General features: G+C 38.2%; 1 protein-coding gene across 1 annotated transcript in view; it reads right to left on the bottom strand.

Annotated features, from left to right (window-relative positions):
- LOC117297662 (receptor-type tyrosine-protein phosphatase T-like) overlaps window positions 1–16282 on the bottom strand; it is a 43793-nt gene that overhangs the window by 21181 nt on the left and 6330 nt on the right. Inside the window, exons 3-16 of the mRNA XM_033780810.1 lie at window positions 15105–15356; window positions 14661–14792; window positions 13470–13625; window positions 12431–12592; window positions 11894–12037; window positions 10147–10458; window positions 8679–8999; window positions 7712–7779; window positions 7209–7446; window positions 5429–5743; window positions 4254–4556; window positions 3417–3725; window positions 2433–2726; window positions 1576–1817 (exon numbers count right to left, since the gene is read on the bottom strand). Coding sequence (XP_033636701.1) covers window positions 1576–1817; window positions 2433–2726; window positions 3417–3725; window positions 4254–4556; window positions 5429–5743; window positions 7209–7446; window positions 7712–7779; window positions 8679–8999; window positions 10147–10458; window positions 11894–12037; window positions 12431–12592; window positions 13470–13625; window positions 14661–14792; window positions 15105–15356 — 3248 coding nt within the window. The remainder of the gene's footprint in view (window positions 1–1575; window positions 1818–2432; window positions 2727–3416; window positions 3726–4253; window positions 4557–5428; window positions 5744–7208; window positions 7447–7711; window positions 7780–8678; window positions 9000–10146; window positions 10459–11893; window positions 12038–12430; window positions 12593–13469; window positions 13626–14660; window positions 14793–15104; window positions 15357–16282) is intronic.

Raw genomic sequence — 16282 nt, 5'->3', positions numbered from 1 at the left:
TAATCCCTCACGCTGTGTGTGAGCCGACTGTGTAACGGCTTGAGTGCACAGCCGGGAATGGAACAATTCATTTACATTTTAGGGGATCAAACTTCTAGACTTCGTAAGAAGTGGCAGGAAGCACAAGGTTTAATTAAAACAAAAACATTGCAGTTAGTAGGAGTAATAAATCAATTTCATTGAAAGTCGCATATGTAGAGTAGATTACAATTATTATACAGAAATATTGAACATAGTTTACATAAACAATGACAAAAATTGTTTAATGTTACACAACAAACTTGATTCGTCAATATTTCTGTACATCATTTAACAAAAAAAGGACATGGGACCCTTCTACTAATGTGTTGAATGATAATTTTATGTTGCAATTTTTTTAACGAAGTATTAGCATTTTTGGCATGCCCACCACATATTCGGCAAAAAACACCCCTATTAACTAAATGTAGTAATCCAGCCACGTCGAGTGATTTTTCGAGGCGAAGAAAAGCACAAATTTCCACTATTCAAATATACCTTTGGACATTAAAAACGCTACATTATTGAACCAAAATGCTTCTTAGATATAAATTTATTGTTGAGGCATAAAGAACGATGGATTAAAACAGCAAAAAGCTTTGCCAAACGACGTATTTCCTGCTTCCAATTAAACGATGTTTGTGCTTCGCGCGGTTTGAAGAGGTCTAGCTTTCCGCCACATAATGCACTATCCATATGGCTCGTAGTCCAGACTCTGGGGGTGCAAGCTCTCTAACGGACTGCATGATTTGACACAAAAAGTGCCCCTTTTTGCAGTCCACAAATCACAAAACATGTTACATGGATGGAAAGCTTATTTTATCTAGTTTCATAAACCATCCGACTTCTGGTGGTGCGAGATTGCTAGCGAGTTTGCCGTTGAATTTAGTGGGACAACCCCCACAAAAAATGACAAAATGTGGTGTGACCTCCATAGGAAACTGATTTTTTTAGTCAAAATGCATCTTTTTCAACCAAAAAGTGCCCCTCTTTACTGGCTCTTATTTATATAAAAAGGGTACTGTTTCGAAAGAGGAATATATATACTATACGATGCCGAGCGACTTTGTAAGTTTAACAAAATAACTTTTCTTAAACTGATGAATATGTCTCCCGAGTGTGTGAACTTCAAGGGAATTTCCCGTGTTGAACGGGTCGCCGTGACAGGCGTTGAGCAGATGCACACTAGTTCTTCATATGCTATAAAATTATTGCGGTTTCCCCTCCTATAGCATAGGATTCAAACTGTCTTTAGCCGCCGGGTATCTGCTCTAGCAATGAAAGGGTTGTGGGTTCAAATCCCACCTGAGTGATTTGCCTGAAGATTTTTTTTCCACACAAAACCTGGGAAAGTATACAGTATGGAAAGGTTTGTGGTAACACCATGTAATGACTATCTCTAAATGAGATGGGGTGGTTCTGAAAAGAACCGTTGGTTTCAACTTGACGTTTCGATCATATGCTCTGATCGTCTTCTGGAGAAAGGATAAAGTGCTAAATACACATCGGTGTAAGGGTAAAAAACAAATAATATTATTATACTTTAATGTGCTGTACCTTAATGGAGAAATTTGCATTGGATTCTAAACCAGTCAATACTAACTGCAGGACTTTCTGATCCAAGCCATCTGTAACTGTCTCGCTTTGACCAGGATCACTAAGCCCGTCTTGAGTGACCATAGAGTAACTAACGTAGTACGCTATGATTATTCCATGTGGTGGGTCTGGTCGGTGCCATTCTACTGTGATTGATGTCGCATCTCCACTTGGTGTGGAGACCATCATCACTTGAGGAGGTTCTACATTAATGCAAAAAGACATTATTGGTTTTAGGAAACACAATTAATTTGCATTTATAATTTCCAATTAACTCACCATAAAAAATAACCTGTTAATATTTCTTAGAACAAGCAGAATTTGGTAGGATACCAGTTACAAATGGTAGATAAACATAGTAGTTTGGCTGGTAGCCTCATTCTGGTAAAAATCATTTTGATAAGCTAAGTATTTTTTGTGCTGAACCCTTTGGTGCAAAGGCGGTCACTAGCGACCACCAAAAACACTTCAAGTTGGACTTTTATAAACAGTCATAACTTAAAAACTACAAGCCCCATATATACGGCCCTCATTTGGTTGCTTAAAGCAGTTGTTTAGCTTTCGTTTGGTGTGAGGTTCAACATGGAGTGCTATTGAAAAATTTTGAGAAAAACACGGTTGAACATGTTTTTTTGTTTTGTTTTTAAAAAATTAATCTGTGCACCAAAGGGTCAAGCAGCTCTACGACATTGGACGGCGATTGCGCATCCTTTGCAGATGCACTCAGGGCTTCAGACTAAAGAACGGAGCCTGAAGCCGAATCCAAAGCTGAAGCCATGAATTCATAAAGGGCCTTTGATTACAAGAAATCAACTTACTAGCCTCAGAAGTGCGTACTTCTAAGCCCTGACTGTATGGGCCATCCCCTGCAGCAGTACGGGCAAGCACATGAAACGAGTACAGCGTATAAGGCACCAGGTTTTCAATTGTAACTCCTATATTCTCAGTGTCTCCTGTAATATTGTTATCGTCTCTATCTAAGTTCACCAGTCTGTAGGAGTAGCCAGTGATGTCACCACGTCTACTGCGGCATGGTGGTGGACTCCAGTCAAACTCAAGTGATCTCTTCACTACGTGAGTATTGCCCACATCCAATGGGGGTTCAGTCGGTGCTGTAAAGAAAAAAATCAATTAATGACAAAGAATGCGGTTGATAACTTTCAAAACAAAAATTATTTTGGCTAGTTTGTTTTTTATGCAAAAACTCAACCAAAAACAAATGATGTTCTGGGTGTCAGAACATAGGGTGTCATACCCACTGCCGTAACCCAAGAACACTTTAAATGAGTGTATCAGGAACCCAAGAACACTTTAAATGAGTGTATCAGGCCTCTATTCCTCTGTCCTTGGAAATTTGATTGTATACACATCTTCCATCATTATGATGAATGACAAAACAGTCTCTGAAACTTTCTTAAGGCACTACCGTTATATTGATCTTGTTAAATCTCGATTTTTAACATTGTTTTGTTGTTAATGTTGCTTTTCTTTGTAATTTGACTACAGTTCATCCTTTGGCTACAATGGTCTTTATTTTGGTTTAATAAATCATTTCAATTTGTCAAATAGAAGGTAAGGTTCATTTTGTTTGCAACCACATACGGTTGGATTCATTATAAAAATACTAAAACTTACAAAATACATAACAGAAACTTTAAAATCATTAATCTATACATGTACATGTCTATTTACAAGAAAGAATAAGAAAAGAATAAGAGAGAGGCATGATGATTTGATATGGAAGGATCAAGGTTAATTACAATAAAGCCTTTTGGAATTCAATCCTAAATTGGATACCTTACCTGCCTCAGCAGTAGCAACACGCGTATACGAGTATGCTCCTTCTCCAGCTGGAGTGCTGGCCTTCACATAAACAAAATAAGTTGAATATGGCAGAAGTCCTGTGATGTTAAACATTGTATCCATTGTAGTTCCAGATGTGTTTCTAGAAGCTAATGTTGTATACTCACACTGGAATGCATAGCTCAGTTTGTAAGAGATTGTATAGAAGTCAATTGGGCATTCGCCAACAGGCTTAGACCATCGCAGGCTGAGAATTGTAGGATAACCTTGTACAGGATTCACAGTTAAACTCCGTACTGTGTTTGGGACTGTAGAAAAGAGTGTGAAAAATGCAAACCATTACAAAGTTTAATGACAAAGTACAGAAACTCTACACTTTAATGCTTTGACTGCAGCAGAGATGCCACTGTGGTTAAACAAAAAAAAAACACAAAAGCAGAAAGCCACTGAATGAATGTCACTTGTGGTAGGCCAAGAAAAAATTGCTCCGTTTCGACCCTAATGTTACACCACGACCCTAAAATTGTTACATTAGGCATGAAAAAAAATATTTTGAAATCGCATTCTCTCAGTCTTTGTAGTTTTGTCATGTGCATTGAGATTTCTTCCAGTTATATATGCACTTTATAAAAATGTATCTAATATTATTAGTACTTTTATAGTACTAAAATAGAATTATAGCTGTTGCAAACTGCTTACCAACCAAAAGGACCAACGGTATACATGCAAACAATAGTTAATGGTCTGACTTTTCTCGGGAAAGCCTTTGAAAAGACCATGCTAGAGTGAAAACCTCAGGCTATTACTATAATTACAGTATTCATAGTAATACATACCCACGGAGGATGTAGTGACTTCAACGGGATCACTGTAATATCCAAGCCCTATATCATTCTTCACAGCAACCTTAAATCTGTATCTAGTACAAGGATTCAGTCCATATTGTCTTAGGCTTGGAGAGTTTAAGTTAAAACCTTGAGCTGTCTCTCCATTCTGCTGGTCAACTTTAGTCAGGATAACATTGTAAAATGTAAATTCTCCATTGAGTTCAGTACAGTTGTAATCATTCCATGTAAAGCGTATGCTGAATGATGTGACATCAGATGCTGCAACAGATACTGTTGGTACGAAGCTTGGCGCTGAGAGATAAATGTAGAAAAGTATTATCAATACTGGATATAAAGCAACAATCACAAGCATTGACCCGATTCATCTGGGCCCAATTTAACAGAGCTGCTAAGCACAAAAAAATGCTTAGCATGAAATTTCTTCCTTGATATAAACAGGATTACCAACCAAATTTACATTTGTTGCATATTGCTTGTTACTGGTATTCACAGCTGTTGTTTGTTTAGTCCGAAAATCAGGTGGAAATTTGGTTAGTAATCTTGTTTCTATCAAGGAAGAAAGTTCATTCTAAGCAAATTTTTGTGCTTAGCAGCTCTATGAAATTGGGCCCTAATGTCATCACTTGGTCATGAATCTTGCTTACATTATTTTACAAGTCATTTTTCCTGTGTTATTGTACTGAGTACAAATAATACAGCATTTGTGAGGCACACTTTTTAAAAAAACATTCAAAGGCGCCAGTCTAGTACGAGTTAAATTCAAGTATTCTCAAATTGATGGCAAGCAAGCATGAACAAGTGTGTTTTAAGTTTCTCTGCAGCAAGAGAATTTGTGCGAGGTCTTCATAAAGTGAATTCCAGGGTCATGGTGCTATCAGCAGGAACACGAAGCTTTGGGTACAATTTGACTTCCAGAATGGTTATGGAGGTAGACATTTTCCTTTTCAGGCTCTATCAACAGCAATCTGCACCAATGATGTCACTTGTGCAAAACAGTTCTGTTTAAAGTGCTTTAATTGGCGTATAAAATTGATACAACACTCCCAACTATTTGGTTAATTTTTTTCTTCAAGCAGCAACTTTTGGAATAACAATTCCATGTACAACAATTAAAATATTCCATGAAAATTCAATGGGATATACCAATAATTGAATATACCCACCTTTTTTACTTGTAGTTTTGTATATAGGGGTGTATGTCGAGCTTCCAATAGTATTCCTAGCAATCACAGACACAAAGTATCTTGAATTGGCCAGCAGGTTCGTAAGATGCATTCTTGTGATACTAGTTGTCTGAACTTCAAAACGAGGGGACTCAATGTCTGCATCACAGGCCAGAACCCTGGTCAGGCCATGTTGAATAATGTAATCATCAACTGGGCAATTATTCTCAGTTGGAGCAGACCAAGTAATCCTTAGCTGAATGTCAGATCCTGTTGTATCCTGACTTACATCCAAAGACTGCACAGGACCAGGAGCTGCAAATAGAGGTACCGGTAACAAACAAAATAATAATAATAATAATGAAAATTTATAAGGCACCGGTATCCGCCATGACTGACGCTCATGGCGCACTAACATAAAGAAAAGAAAGAAAAGAAAAGAACCACAAATTAATCACAAAAACGTGAGGAAAACAGGTGGGTTTTTAAGCAGGATTTAAATACAGTCAATGAAGAAGACTGACGAATTTCAAGGGGTAGATTGTTCCAGAGTTTCCATTATAACTCCAAGACATCAACGTCATAAAATCATTGATCATAACATCCATGTTGACAGTGCCTCCTTTCACGCCTCACCTTGTGCGCGTAATTTGGGAATTATTTTTGATAACACCTTATCCATGGATAAACATGTCAGCAGAATCTGTCAATACATATTATTACTTAAGAACTGTAAATACCATTCGGAAAACCTTATCCCATAAAACTGCTGCTACTATCATCCATTCTTTGGTCACTTCTCGCCTTGACAATGGTAATTCACTGTTATACGGAGTTACTGAATACCAGCTCCACAAACTACAACTTTTACAAAATGCTGCCGCTCGTGTTTTAACAAAATCTAAAAAACATGATCATATTACACCTATATTGCAGGAGCTTCACTGGCTTCCCATTCGACAACGAATTCAATTCAATTTTACTTATTGCATTTAAATCTCAGATCGGCTTAACTCCGTCTTACATTGCAAATCTTCTTGTACCTTACACTCCCTCTCGCACTCTTCGTTCTTCTGCTAAGTCCCTTTTAACTTTTCCTAGAACTTCCTCATCATATGGCGATCAGGCCTTTTCCCCTTGTGCTCCTAAACTTTGGAACGCTTTACCTAATAACATCAGATGCTGTAGTTCTCTTCCATTGTTTAGAAACTTGCTGAAAACTCCTTTATTTAAATCCTCATACACTTAGCTTGTTACTTGTCTTGACAGTAGATTATTCATTGTATAATTTTGTATTGTATTCTATATATTTCTTTTTTTGTTGTATATGTATTGGTTTTTGTTCTGCGCCTGGGAATAGGGTCTTGTACACTAGATAGATGGCGCATTATAAATGCATTATTATTATTATCATTATTTTTTAAGCCAACCTGATGCCTATAGTGATAATGGATACCAACTTTGTGTCAGTCCTTTATAGTAAAGCCACGGCAGGTTCAGACCTTGTCATTAATCAATTATTCAAGTTATACTCCAAACTTTGCTGATTGTGGGTTGTGAACAAAGAAAAAATTACTAGAGCAGGATTTGAACCAACGGCCTCCGGATTAACGTGCCGGCGCTCATTCAACTGAGCTAAACTAGCCTTATGTTTGCGGTCTCCTTATTTTGTCAGTATCTTTGATCCACAGTGCCAGTCAGAAGCCATATAACCATTAAACCTTTATTTATACTACACTTACCCATACAACCATTAAACCTTTATTTATACTACACTTACCCGCAGCATCAGTAGTCTCTGTTGCTGTAACACTGCCTGGACTGGATCTCCCATCTCGATTAGTGAAGGTGACAACAACACTGTATCCAGTACATGGCATCAAAGAACTAATGATGGCTTCAGTAACATCTGCCTCATATTCAGCGATTGATGAGCTGTAGCTACTCTCTGACTCAAGCCTTGAATAGATGTAGATTTTATCAAGAGACCTGCACTGCCAGGTGGACTGGGGTGGAAGCTGTGAGTAGGCAAAATCAATCAAAATCAATACGACTATCAGATCAAGAGTCAAGCTTAGATTTTCCAGTAAGCACAAAACCTTGCTCTAAATTCACAAAACCAGCTGTAAGCTGTAAGCACAAAACCAGCCAAAAACTCATTAAGTTTACAATTGTGGCCACTGGTTGGTGCCCAACTCATTTTTGCTAAGCAAAGTAGTTTGATTACAGTATTTTCTGCAAAACAGCTTAATGAAATTGGGCCGAGACCCGTCTTAAACCTACCTGCCAATTCAGCTGAAGTTCTGTACCACTTAAGGTTGATAAAGATATTGCTGCACCAGTAGAAGGAGCTGCTCAATTATAAAATCAAAGGTTGGGTTTGTTAGTCACTTCAGCAAAAAGAATATGGTTCATTTAAATTTGACAGCGGTTTGATTATTCAACTTAAGGTTTGATTAGGATGTACAAAATAAGCAGAAAATTCAATAATTACACGGCTAATTTAATGATACTTCTATTGATTTTGAAATTGATCTCTATGTCAAGGAAATTGAAAGACTGTCAACATGATGAGTCTTTACAAAGACTTTCTTAATTAAAAAAGACATATATCAGATATTGGTATTAAATTTAATATTTACTTACTAGCCACTATTTAAAGGGACGAGTTGGTCTACGAAAAGCGTTTGAACCTGTTTTTTTATAAAATCCCAATGGTTGGAAAGATCTTCACAAATATGCCTCGAAATTGTGTGTTTTTCCTTTTATATTGCAAACTAACGTGGTCAGCCATTTTGTGGAGTCAACACAAAATGGCGTGTCGTGTTAGCTTACAACAAATAAGGAAAACCACACACTTTCGAGGCATTTTTATGTGGATCATTATATTCTAATTTTAAAACATCTTTCCAAACATCTTTCCAAACATAAACACTTTTCATAGTTCAACTCACCCGATCCAGCGCAACATTTCACTTAAAGACAACGTCATGCTCTGCGGTATCTATCATGGGGGTCGTAGAGCCGCCCAACCATGCAATGTGATACAGATTGCCACAGCTGCCGAGCCAAGACTTGAGGTCTTCTTCCAGCTAACATATCCAGGTTTTAAGAGGTTAGTCTCGTGGTAAATTTAAGATAAACTACCAATTCTCAATTTTCACCCACAAATTGTAAATGCCCCTATGACCGCCAATTATTATAAATTCAGTAACTATCATTTCATCAATTTCTAAATTAAAATTCTTACTTCCACATTCGGTCCTAACAGTGGTCTTGGAGCTTGGGCGTCCAGCTCCCCCAACTCCAGCCCTAGCAACGACGACAACAAAATCATATTCTGTGTCGATGTTCAGCCCATTTATGACCAGAGAATTACTCGTCCCAGCAGATTCACTGAAAATATAGGCTGCATCCACATCACTCGCATATCGATAATACACTATGTATCGATCAACTGGTCCTTCACCATTACCGCTGTCTGATGACCAGGGGTCCCAAGAAATTGATACCTGGTTTGGATCTCCAAAACTTGCATCAACTGTAGGAGCTGATGTGAGATATGGTAGACCTAGAAGATGAACAACAGAACCATTTATTTTGTATAGCATCTTTTGGAACACTTTGGTAAATCAATGATTCACACATTAAATTCCTTGTACAGCGTGAAGGAAACAGTTGAAAATTAGTAAGTTCAAGTACATGCAAGACTTTTATCATAATTATTTATTATCATTAGCTTGTGGTAATAAAACCAAGAATGCCTCATAGGTCAACTTAACCAGAAACACCGGTGTTAATCCCCAACTCTTCCTAAGACTTCTTGTTTTTTTTACCAAGGACCCACAACTTAATGTCCCATTCAAAGGGACATCAGGAACACAAGTGCAACAATCCGTGACTCAAACCAACACTGCTGATCAGGGATACCAGAGCTTGAGCCTGGTGCTCTAAACAGCTCAGCCATGACACGCCATACCTCACCTACAGTATTCTCAAACAGTAAACACCAGAAGACAACAGGCCCAATTTCATAGAGCTACTTTTTTAAGCACAAGAACAAAAATATGCTCACCGGAATAAGGTTACCAGCCAAATTACAGTGTCATAAGTACAGTCTGTGATTGGTATCCTGCTTGTTTGGCTTAGCAGGAATTTGGTCAGCGTAATTCTAAGCAGCTCTAAGAAAATGGTTTCTAGCTGAGTGTATGGACACTACACTTCAGTGTGTCCATTATACTGGAGGGTATCACTTGAGTGGCATGGACACAAGAAGAAGAGTACCATAAGGGCAGTAGTACGCAGTAAGTAAAGCCATCAAATTTGACCAATAAGAACAGGGTTTATTGAGTCCCTTTGGAAAATTAAACAAATCTCAACTACATGGAGTTCAGAGCAAGAACATTTTTTGGAAATCAACTAGAATATAATCCAAGCGAGTCACACGATAAAATACAATATTGATCAATGGTAAGGGGATCTGGGCCCAACCTCATAGAGCTGCTAAGCACAGAAATTTGCTTAAGCATGAAATTTTTGCCTTGATAAAAACGGGATTACCAACCAAATTTCCACGTGATGTTCAGGACAAGCAAACAACAGCTAATACCCAGTAACAAGCAACGCAACAAGAGGAAGTTTTGGTTAATAATCCTGTTTTTGTCAAGGAAGAAATTTAAGCTCTATGAAATTTGGCCCTGAAGTTTAATTAAACTTACGGTAAACTTCCAGCGAGAGTGTTTGGCTGTGAACAGGGTCGACGTCAGTTCCAGAGAACACAGAACAAGTAAACAATGCTCCCTGTGTTGCCATTGTTCCATCCACTTCAAACTCGTTGGTCCTCTTGTAGGAATTCAAGTTGTCAAAGATTCTGGTTCTTGCATGTAAAATCTGTGTATTATCGGTGCCAAATAGTACGATATGAGAAGGATCTGGAAGCGGATTTCCAACTGCCTCACATGTGATGGTTACAGGTTGCCTTTCATTTAGTTTGTACATCTGACGGAGGTCAGTTATAGCTCTTGTCCCATCTTTAATTAGACAAAACAAACGAAAACAATACATTTATAACTCAACAATTAGTAGTAACTGGTGAGTTTGTCAAAAAGATTGAAAAGGGAGACATCTCAATTCTGAAAAGAACCATCCTGCTTTTTTAACTACTACCTGGGCGTAAGGTCGAAAATTGGATGCAACTACTACTTTAGCTTATAGTATACTAATAGTGAATCATGATTACTTCACTACCGCGAAGTGAGTTCTTAATTGGTCTAATCTAATCTAAGCATTTGTAGTTTTAAGTGCACCACAAAAAATCTCACAGGGACAATTTAAAAGTTAATGTCAAAAAGTTGAATGATAAAAGAGTAAAAACTTATAGTAAACAACGACTACCGTAATAAAACTGATACAAATGAGACTCAACGTTTCAACTAGCTTGCTCTAGTCATCGTCAGGAGACTGAATAAATATGTGAGAATATTAATTTTGGTTTTTACCCATACACCGATGTGTGTTAGCACTGTATACTCAGTACTTTACCGAGTCCTGTGAACAAATATCACAGGCATGTTACTCGGGTGGGATTCGAACCCACGACCCTTGCAATTCTAGAGCAGTGTCTTACCAACTAGACTACCGAGGTTGCCCAGTAGCTAGAGGCAGTTAGAATCCTATGTTTTGGCAGCGGGTACCGCAACGATATAAGAGATGTTAAATTTGCATCGGGGATAAAGAATATTAATTTAACGGTACCCGCTGCCAAAACATAGGATTTGAACTGCCTCTAGCTACCGGGCAACCTCGGTAGTCTAGTTGGTAAGACACTGCTCTAGAATGGCAAGGGTCGTGGGTTCGAATCCCACCCGAGTAACATGCCTGTGATATTTTTTTTAATATTTTTTTTCACAGGACTCGGGAAAGTACTGAGTATACAGTGCTCACACACATCGGTGTATGGGTAAAAACCAAAATTAATATTCTTTATCCCCAATGCAAATTTAACATCTCTTAAATATGTGAGAGTTGGGCCTATTATTATGGATTCAGAGGATTCAGTGTAGAGTCAGTCATTGTTATTATTAAAGGCAGTGGACACTATTGGTAACGAGTAATGGGGAGAGGTTGATAGTATAACACATTGTGAGAAACGGCTCCCTCTGTAGTAACAGAGTTTTCGAGAAAGAATAAATTTTCCACAAATTTGATTTCGAGACCTCAGAATTACATTTTTAGGTCTCGAAATCAAGCATCTGAAAACATTCAACTCCTTTTGGCAAGAGTCGTTTTTCTATCATTATTATCTCCCAACTTCGACAACCAATTGAGCTCATTTCACAGGTTTGTTACTTTATGCATGTTGAGATACACCAAGTGAGAAGACTGGTCTTTAACAATTACCAATAGTGTTTAGTGTCTTTAACTATACAGGAAACATGACTACAAGGAAGAATTTAAAAGATTTACCTTCAACACAAGTTAACCCAATGAAGCCCTCTTGGCAACCATTTGCACATTCTCCTGTAGCATCATCACATTGTTCGTTGCCAAAGCAATTACATACTTGTGCACAGATTTCACCATAGAAACCAACTGGGCATGGCATTGGTACTAAACAAACAAAACCACACAAACAAAAATACAAAACTGTGTGAACAAATAATAATTCACTTTGATTATCAGCATATTGATATTAAAAAAACAAAGGATTAATTTTTTGTTTTCAATCATGTTTTGTTTGTTTGGCTCATTAAAGTGATTTCCTCCCTGCAGTGAAACTGTTTTTCTGCATTCATTTGAGCCATTATCTCATTCTTTTGGAACTTTCAATTTTAAAAATCTTGGCGATATATCTTCATATCGACAATATTTACCCAACAATTTATCGCCAGTCAAAATTGTTGATATCGTCCAGGCTTAACGACAATATTTAAAAAAAAACTTTTTCGTTTTGATGTCTGATTTTTGCATTGTCATTTAAATCGGGTATGCCTGTGGTTTTACCTTGACAGTTGCTTCCCTTCCATCCTATTGCACATTGTTGTGGACAGAAGTCTGCATTGCACGATGAATCATTACATTCACCGGTGTCCGTAAGGCAAGCAATGCCAGTGGCACAGTGGCATGTCTGGCTGCAGTATGACCCGAATGTGTTTGGTGGACAGCCTAGATGCAAGTACATAATCATTCAAAGTTAATGAGAGTAATGCCTGACCTTTTCATAGTGACTCACACATTTTCGAGTAGAATTGTCCATTTTTTTTACAATGTTAAGGAAACATACAATGTGCCTATGTCCACATTGCAAGAGGAGCACTCAAAGAATTGGAAGTGTCATCCCTGTTTTCAGAAATCGTCCATCTGCACCCTCCCCTTCTATGATAGGGCTGGATTTTTACAAAGAGTAAAGACTAGTCTAATCTCAAGTTAGGATGACGAGTTACTGGTTCTAACTCATAGGACTGGTCCTATTAAGTTAGGACTCTTCTTTGTGAAATCGACCCCAGGTTCTGAGACCTGGCACAAATGCATAACAAAACCTGTAAGCACAAAACTTGCTAAGCACAACAAACCTTTGCTCATGAAAAATTGGTTACCAGCAAGAACACCTTACAGTTACATGTGTACAATTGCTGTGACCGGCACCCCAGTAATTTCTTGCTTAGCTAAGAAACTTGCTTAGCAGAATTTTCTGCATATAACAGCTTTATGAAATTGGGCCCCATTGTTTTCTTCTTTTGGTACTTTGGACATGTGAAGGTATTATGTACATGCACATTAATGGTATTACAAGTAGCGTGTCAGCATTGGACTGCAGTTAACTACAGGTTTTTGAAGTTTTAAAATGTATCTGATCCTATAATCTTTAAGGGTCAAGTGTCTTTCAAACAACAAAATACACATAATTTTGAACACAGAAAGAATTTATAAACAAAGTACCCTGTATAATGAGCCGGCACAAGAAGTTTGCATGTCAACATTTATTTTTGCAACACTTAATATTCTCTTATATCCACACAGTTAAAGATAAAATCCATCTTACTATCTGTGCAGTCAATTCCCTTGAATCCTGCGGCACAAGCGCAGCCAAATGGATCTTGAAGGCAGAGGAGGTTTCCCCTGCAGACGTGTCCATGGCGATCTTCTCGACTACTACATAAACTGGTTGCATTAAGCCCCCATCTATTACTTCCAGCAGCTGTAAAGTAAACAAACAGTTGTTCATTTTATGTTACTTTTTTAGATACAGAAATTCAAGTTTACAGCAAACCAAGCCTGAAGATTTCCTAAAAGGCATCAAATCACTATCTACAAGCACAATGCAAAAAATATTCAAAAGCAATGGGCAAGACTAAACTCTGAAAAGAAGCCAACAAGCAAACCTTGGGCTTAAAATACTGAAATATTAAGTCATGAACCACAAGCCAAACTGACTTGGTAATTTTGTTAATGAGTCGGATTGAAGAAAGAAAAATGAGGAGGACTTGACCCAAGGTCCTCTGGTTAATGAAGCTCTACCAACTGCACAGTTTGTTCAATAGTTGGAATTTATTCACCATTCATTGTTTTTCCAAAATTTAACTCAGTTGGCCATGAATACAATGCACAGCTACAATACTGAGATGCAGGACTCAATTTAACTCAGTTGGCCATGAATACAATGCACAGCTACAATACTGAGATGCAGGACTCAATTTAACTCATTTGGCCATGAATACAATGCACAGCTACAATACTGAGATGCAGGACTCAATTTAACTCAGTTGGCCATGAATACAATGCACAGCTACAATACTGAGATGCAGGACTCAATTTAACTCAGTTGGCCATGAATACAATGCACAGCTACAATACTGAGATGCAGGACTCAATTTAACTCAGTTGGCCATGAATACAATGCACAGCTACAATACTGAGATGCAGGACTCAATTTAACTCAGTTGGCCATGAATACAATGCACAGCTACAATACTGAGATGCAGGACTCAATTTCATGGCTCTGTTTAGAGTAGGCAAAGAATTGGCACTTACGAAAAACGGGAATTACTCGCTTACGCCAAGCGTATTTCACAGGTTAGCAGGGTGTTTTTGCTTGAGCATGTGTAAACTCTTCTTTACTAGGCATTATTTGATTACATATTTGATTAAAAATTTAGCAGAGAAAGCTGATCGTAAGCGCAGAATTCAGCGATGCAGAGCCCCATGCAATTGGGCCTAGATAGGTTGTACTTACCAATATGACAATATGATCCATGAAAGCCTGGTGCACATATGCACTGACCTGATTCAGTGTCACACATACCGCCATTGTAACAAACTGGGCAAACAGACCAGCAGCTTGGCCCCCAACGACCACTTGCACATCCTAGAAACAAAACAATGTACTGAACAAGTATAAATGTGACCAAGCAAAATCAAAAGGCGTTTCAACACAAGAGTGTCTCAGTGCTCAACCAACAAATGTCATGATCTGAAATTAGATACATGAAAAGCAAAATGTGTTTTGATTTTGTCAAAAGAGGTTTTACATTTGCATATATACATATAAGGAATTGATTACGAGAAATATGAAATTAAGATTCATTCTTTAATAAGAATGAGTTTTCACATAAACAGTAAAGAGGACCATCACTTTAGTTCAAATTTTACTGAGAAAATTGAAATATAACAAACCCACCTCTAACAATAAGCCGTAGAATAGCATGGACTCCTTCACCCCTTTTACCACCTTCATGGCATTCATAAACTCCAGCATCCTCTTCTGTCACTGCACTGATAGAGGGAGATGGGTTATCGTCCCAAGCGTGTATGAAATCTGTTGACCGTCTCCATCGCAGCGTTGAGATATCTCCTGATGGGAAGCTTAGGCTAAACGTGACAGGTTCTCCTAAGTTAACTGTGATTGTCTGTCGCTCAGGTACAATGGTAGCTAGGCAGGTGAAACAAACAAATAAACATTGGTGTGAAAAGGCATCAGGTGGGATTCAAACCCACCACCTTTGTAATTCTAGAGCAGTGTCTTACATCTAGACCACAGAGATTTCCCAGTAGCTAGAGGCAGTTTGAATACTATATTTTAGCAGCAGGTACCACAGAACTCGGGGCAAGTTACGAGTATACAGTGCTAACACACATCGGTGTGAGGGTAAAACCAAATTAATTCTTTATCCCCGATGCAAATTCAACAATATGAACAGACATTTTTTTTATCAATTTCAAAACAATCCTGAGGCCTCCTTAGGGTGCGTTCGATTAGCTTCCCCGGGTCAACCCCGGTGTGTGGCGTTTTCTTTTTCCAGGACGAACGTGTGCAGATAATTACCTACGTTCGTCCTGGAAAAAAAACACTGCCACACACCGGGTCGACCCAGGGAAGCTAAACGAACGCACCCTTAGTTGAGTGGCTCGATGGTTGATGTCAGTATGCATGAGCCAATCGGCCACTATGGGGGACCCTTAGTTGAGTGGCTCGATGGTTGATGTCAGTATGCATGAGCCAATCGGCCCTACTATGGCAAAACAACCTAACCCAAAAATGTTTTGTTTTCTTAATCTTAATAGATCACATTCATGGGTAAATTTATGTCATTTTTTCCATTTTCAAGTTTCAAAGGCATACTACATGTACAAATGGATTTGAGTATGTCATATCATCTCGTTTTATGGCCAAACAGCTAAAATCTCTGCAATTGTTTTCTCAAGATGTCATATTTTTAGGGTTGTTTTCTTGCCATGGAAGGGTCGCAATGATGTGATTTCTGATGATTGCTGAATTGGCAAGTTCACCAACTCACTGTGAAATTGATCCAGAAACTGACTCATAAACCATCAGACCAGAATTCCTATTTACAAATC

This window comes from Asterias rubens, chromosome 12, assembly GCF_902459465.1.
Source record: "Asterias rubens chromosome 12, eAstRub1.3, whole genome shotgun sequence".
In the NCBI taxonomy this organism is placed as follows: domain Eukaryota; kingdom Metazoa; phylum Echinodermata; class Asteroidea; order Forcipulatida; family Asteriidae; genus Asterias; species Asterias rubens.
This window is presented reverse-complemented; position numbering and strand designations above follow the sequence as displayed.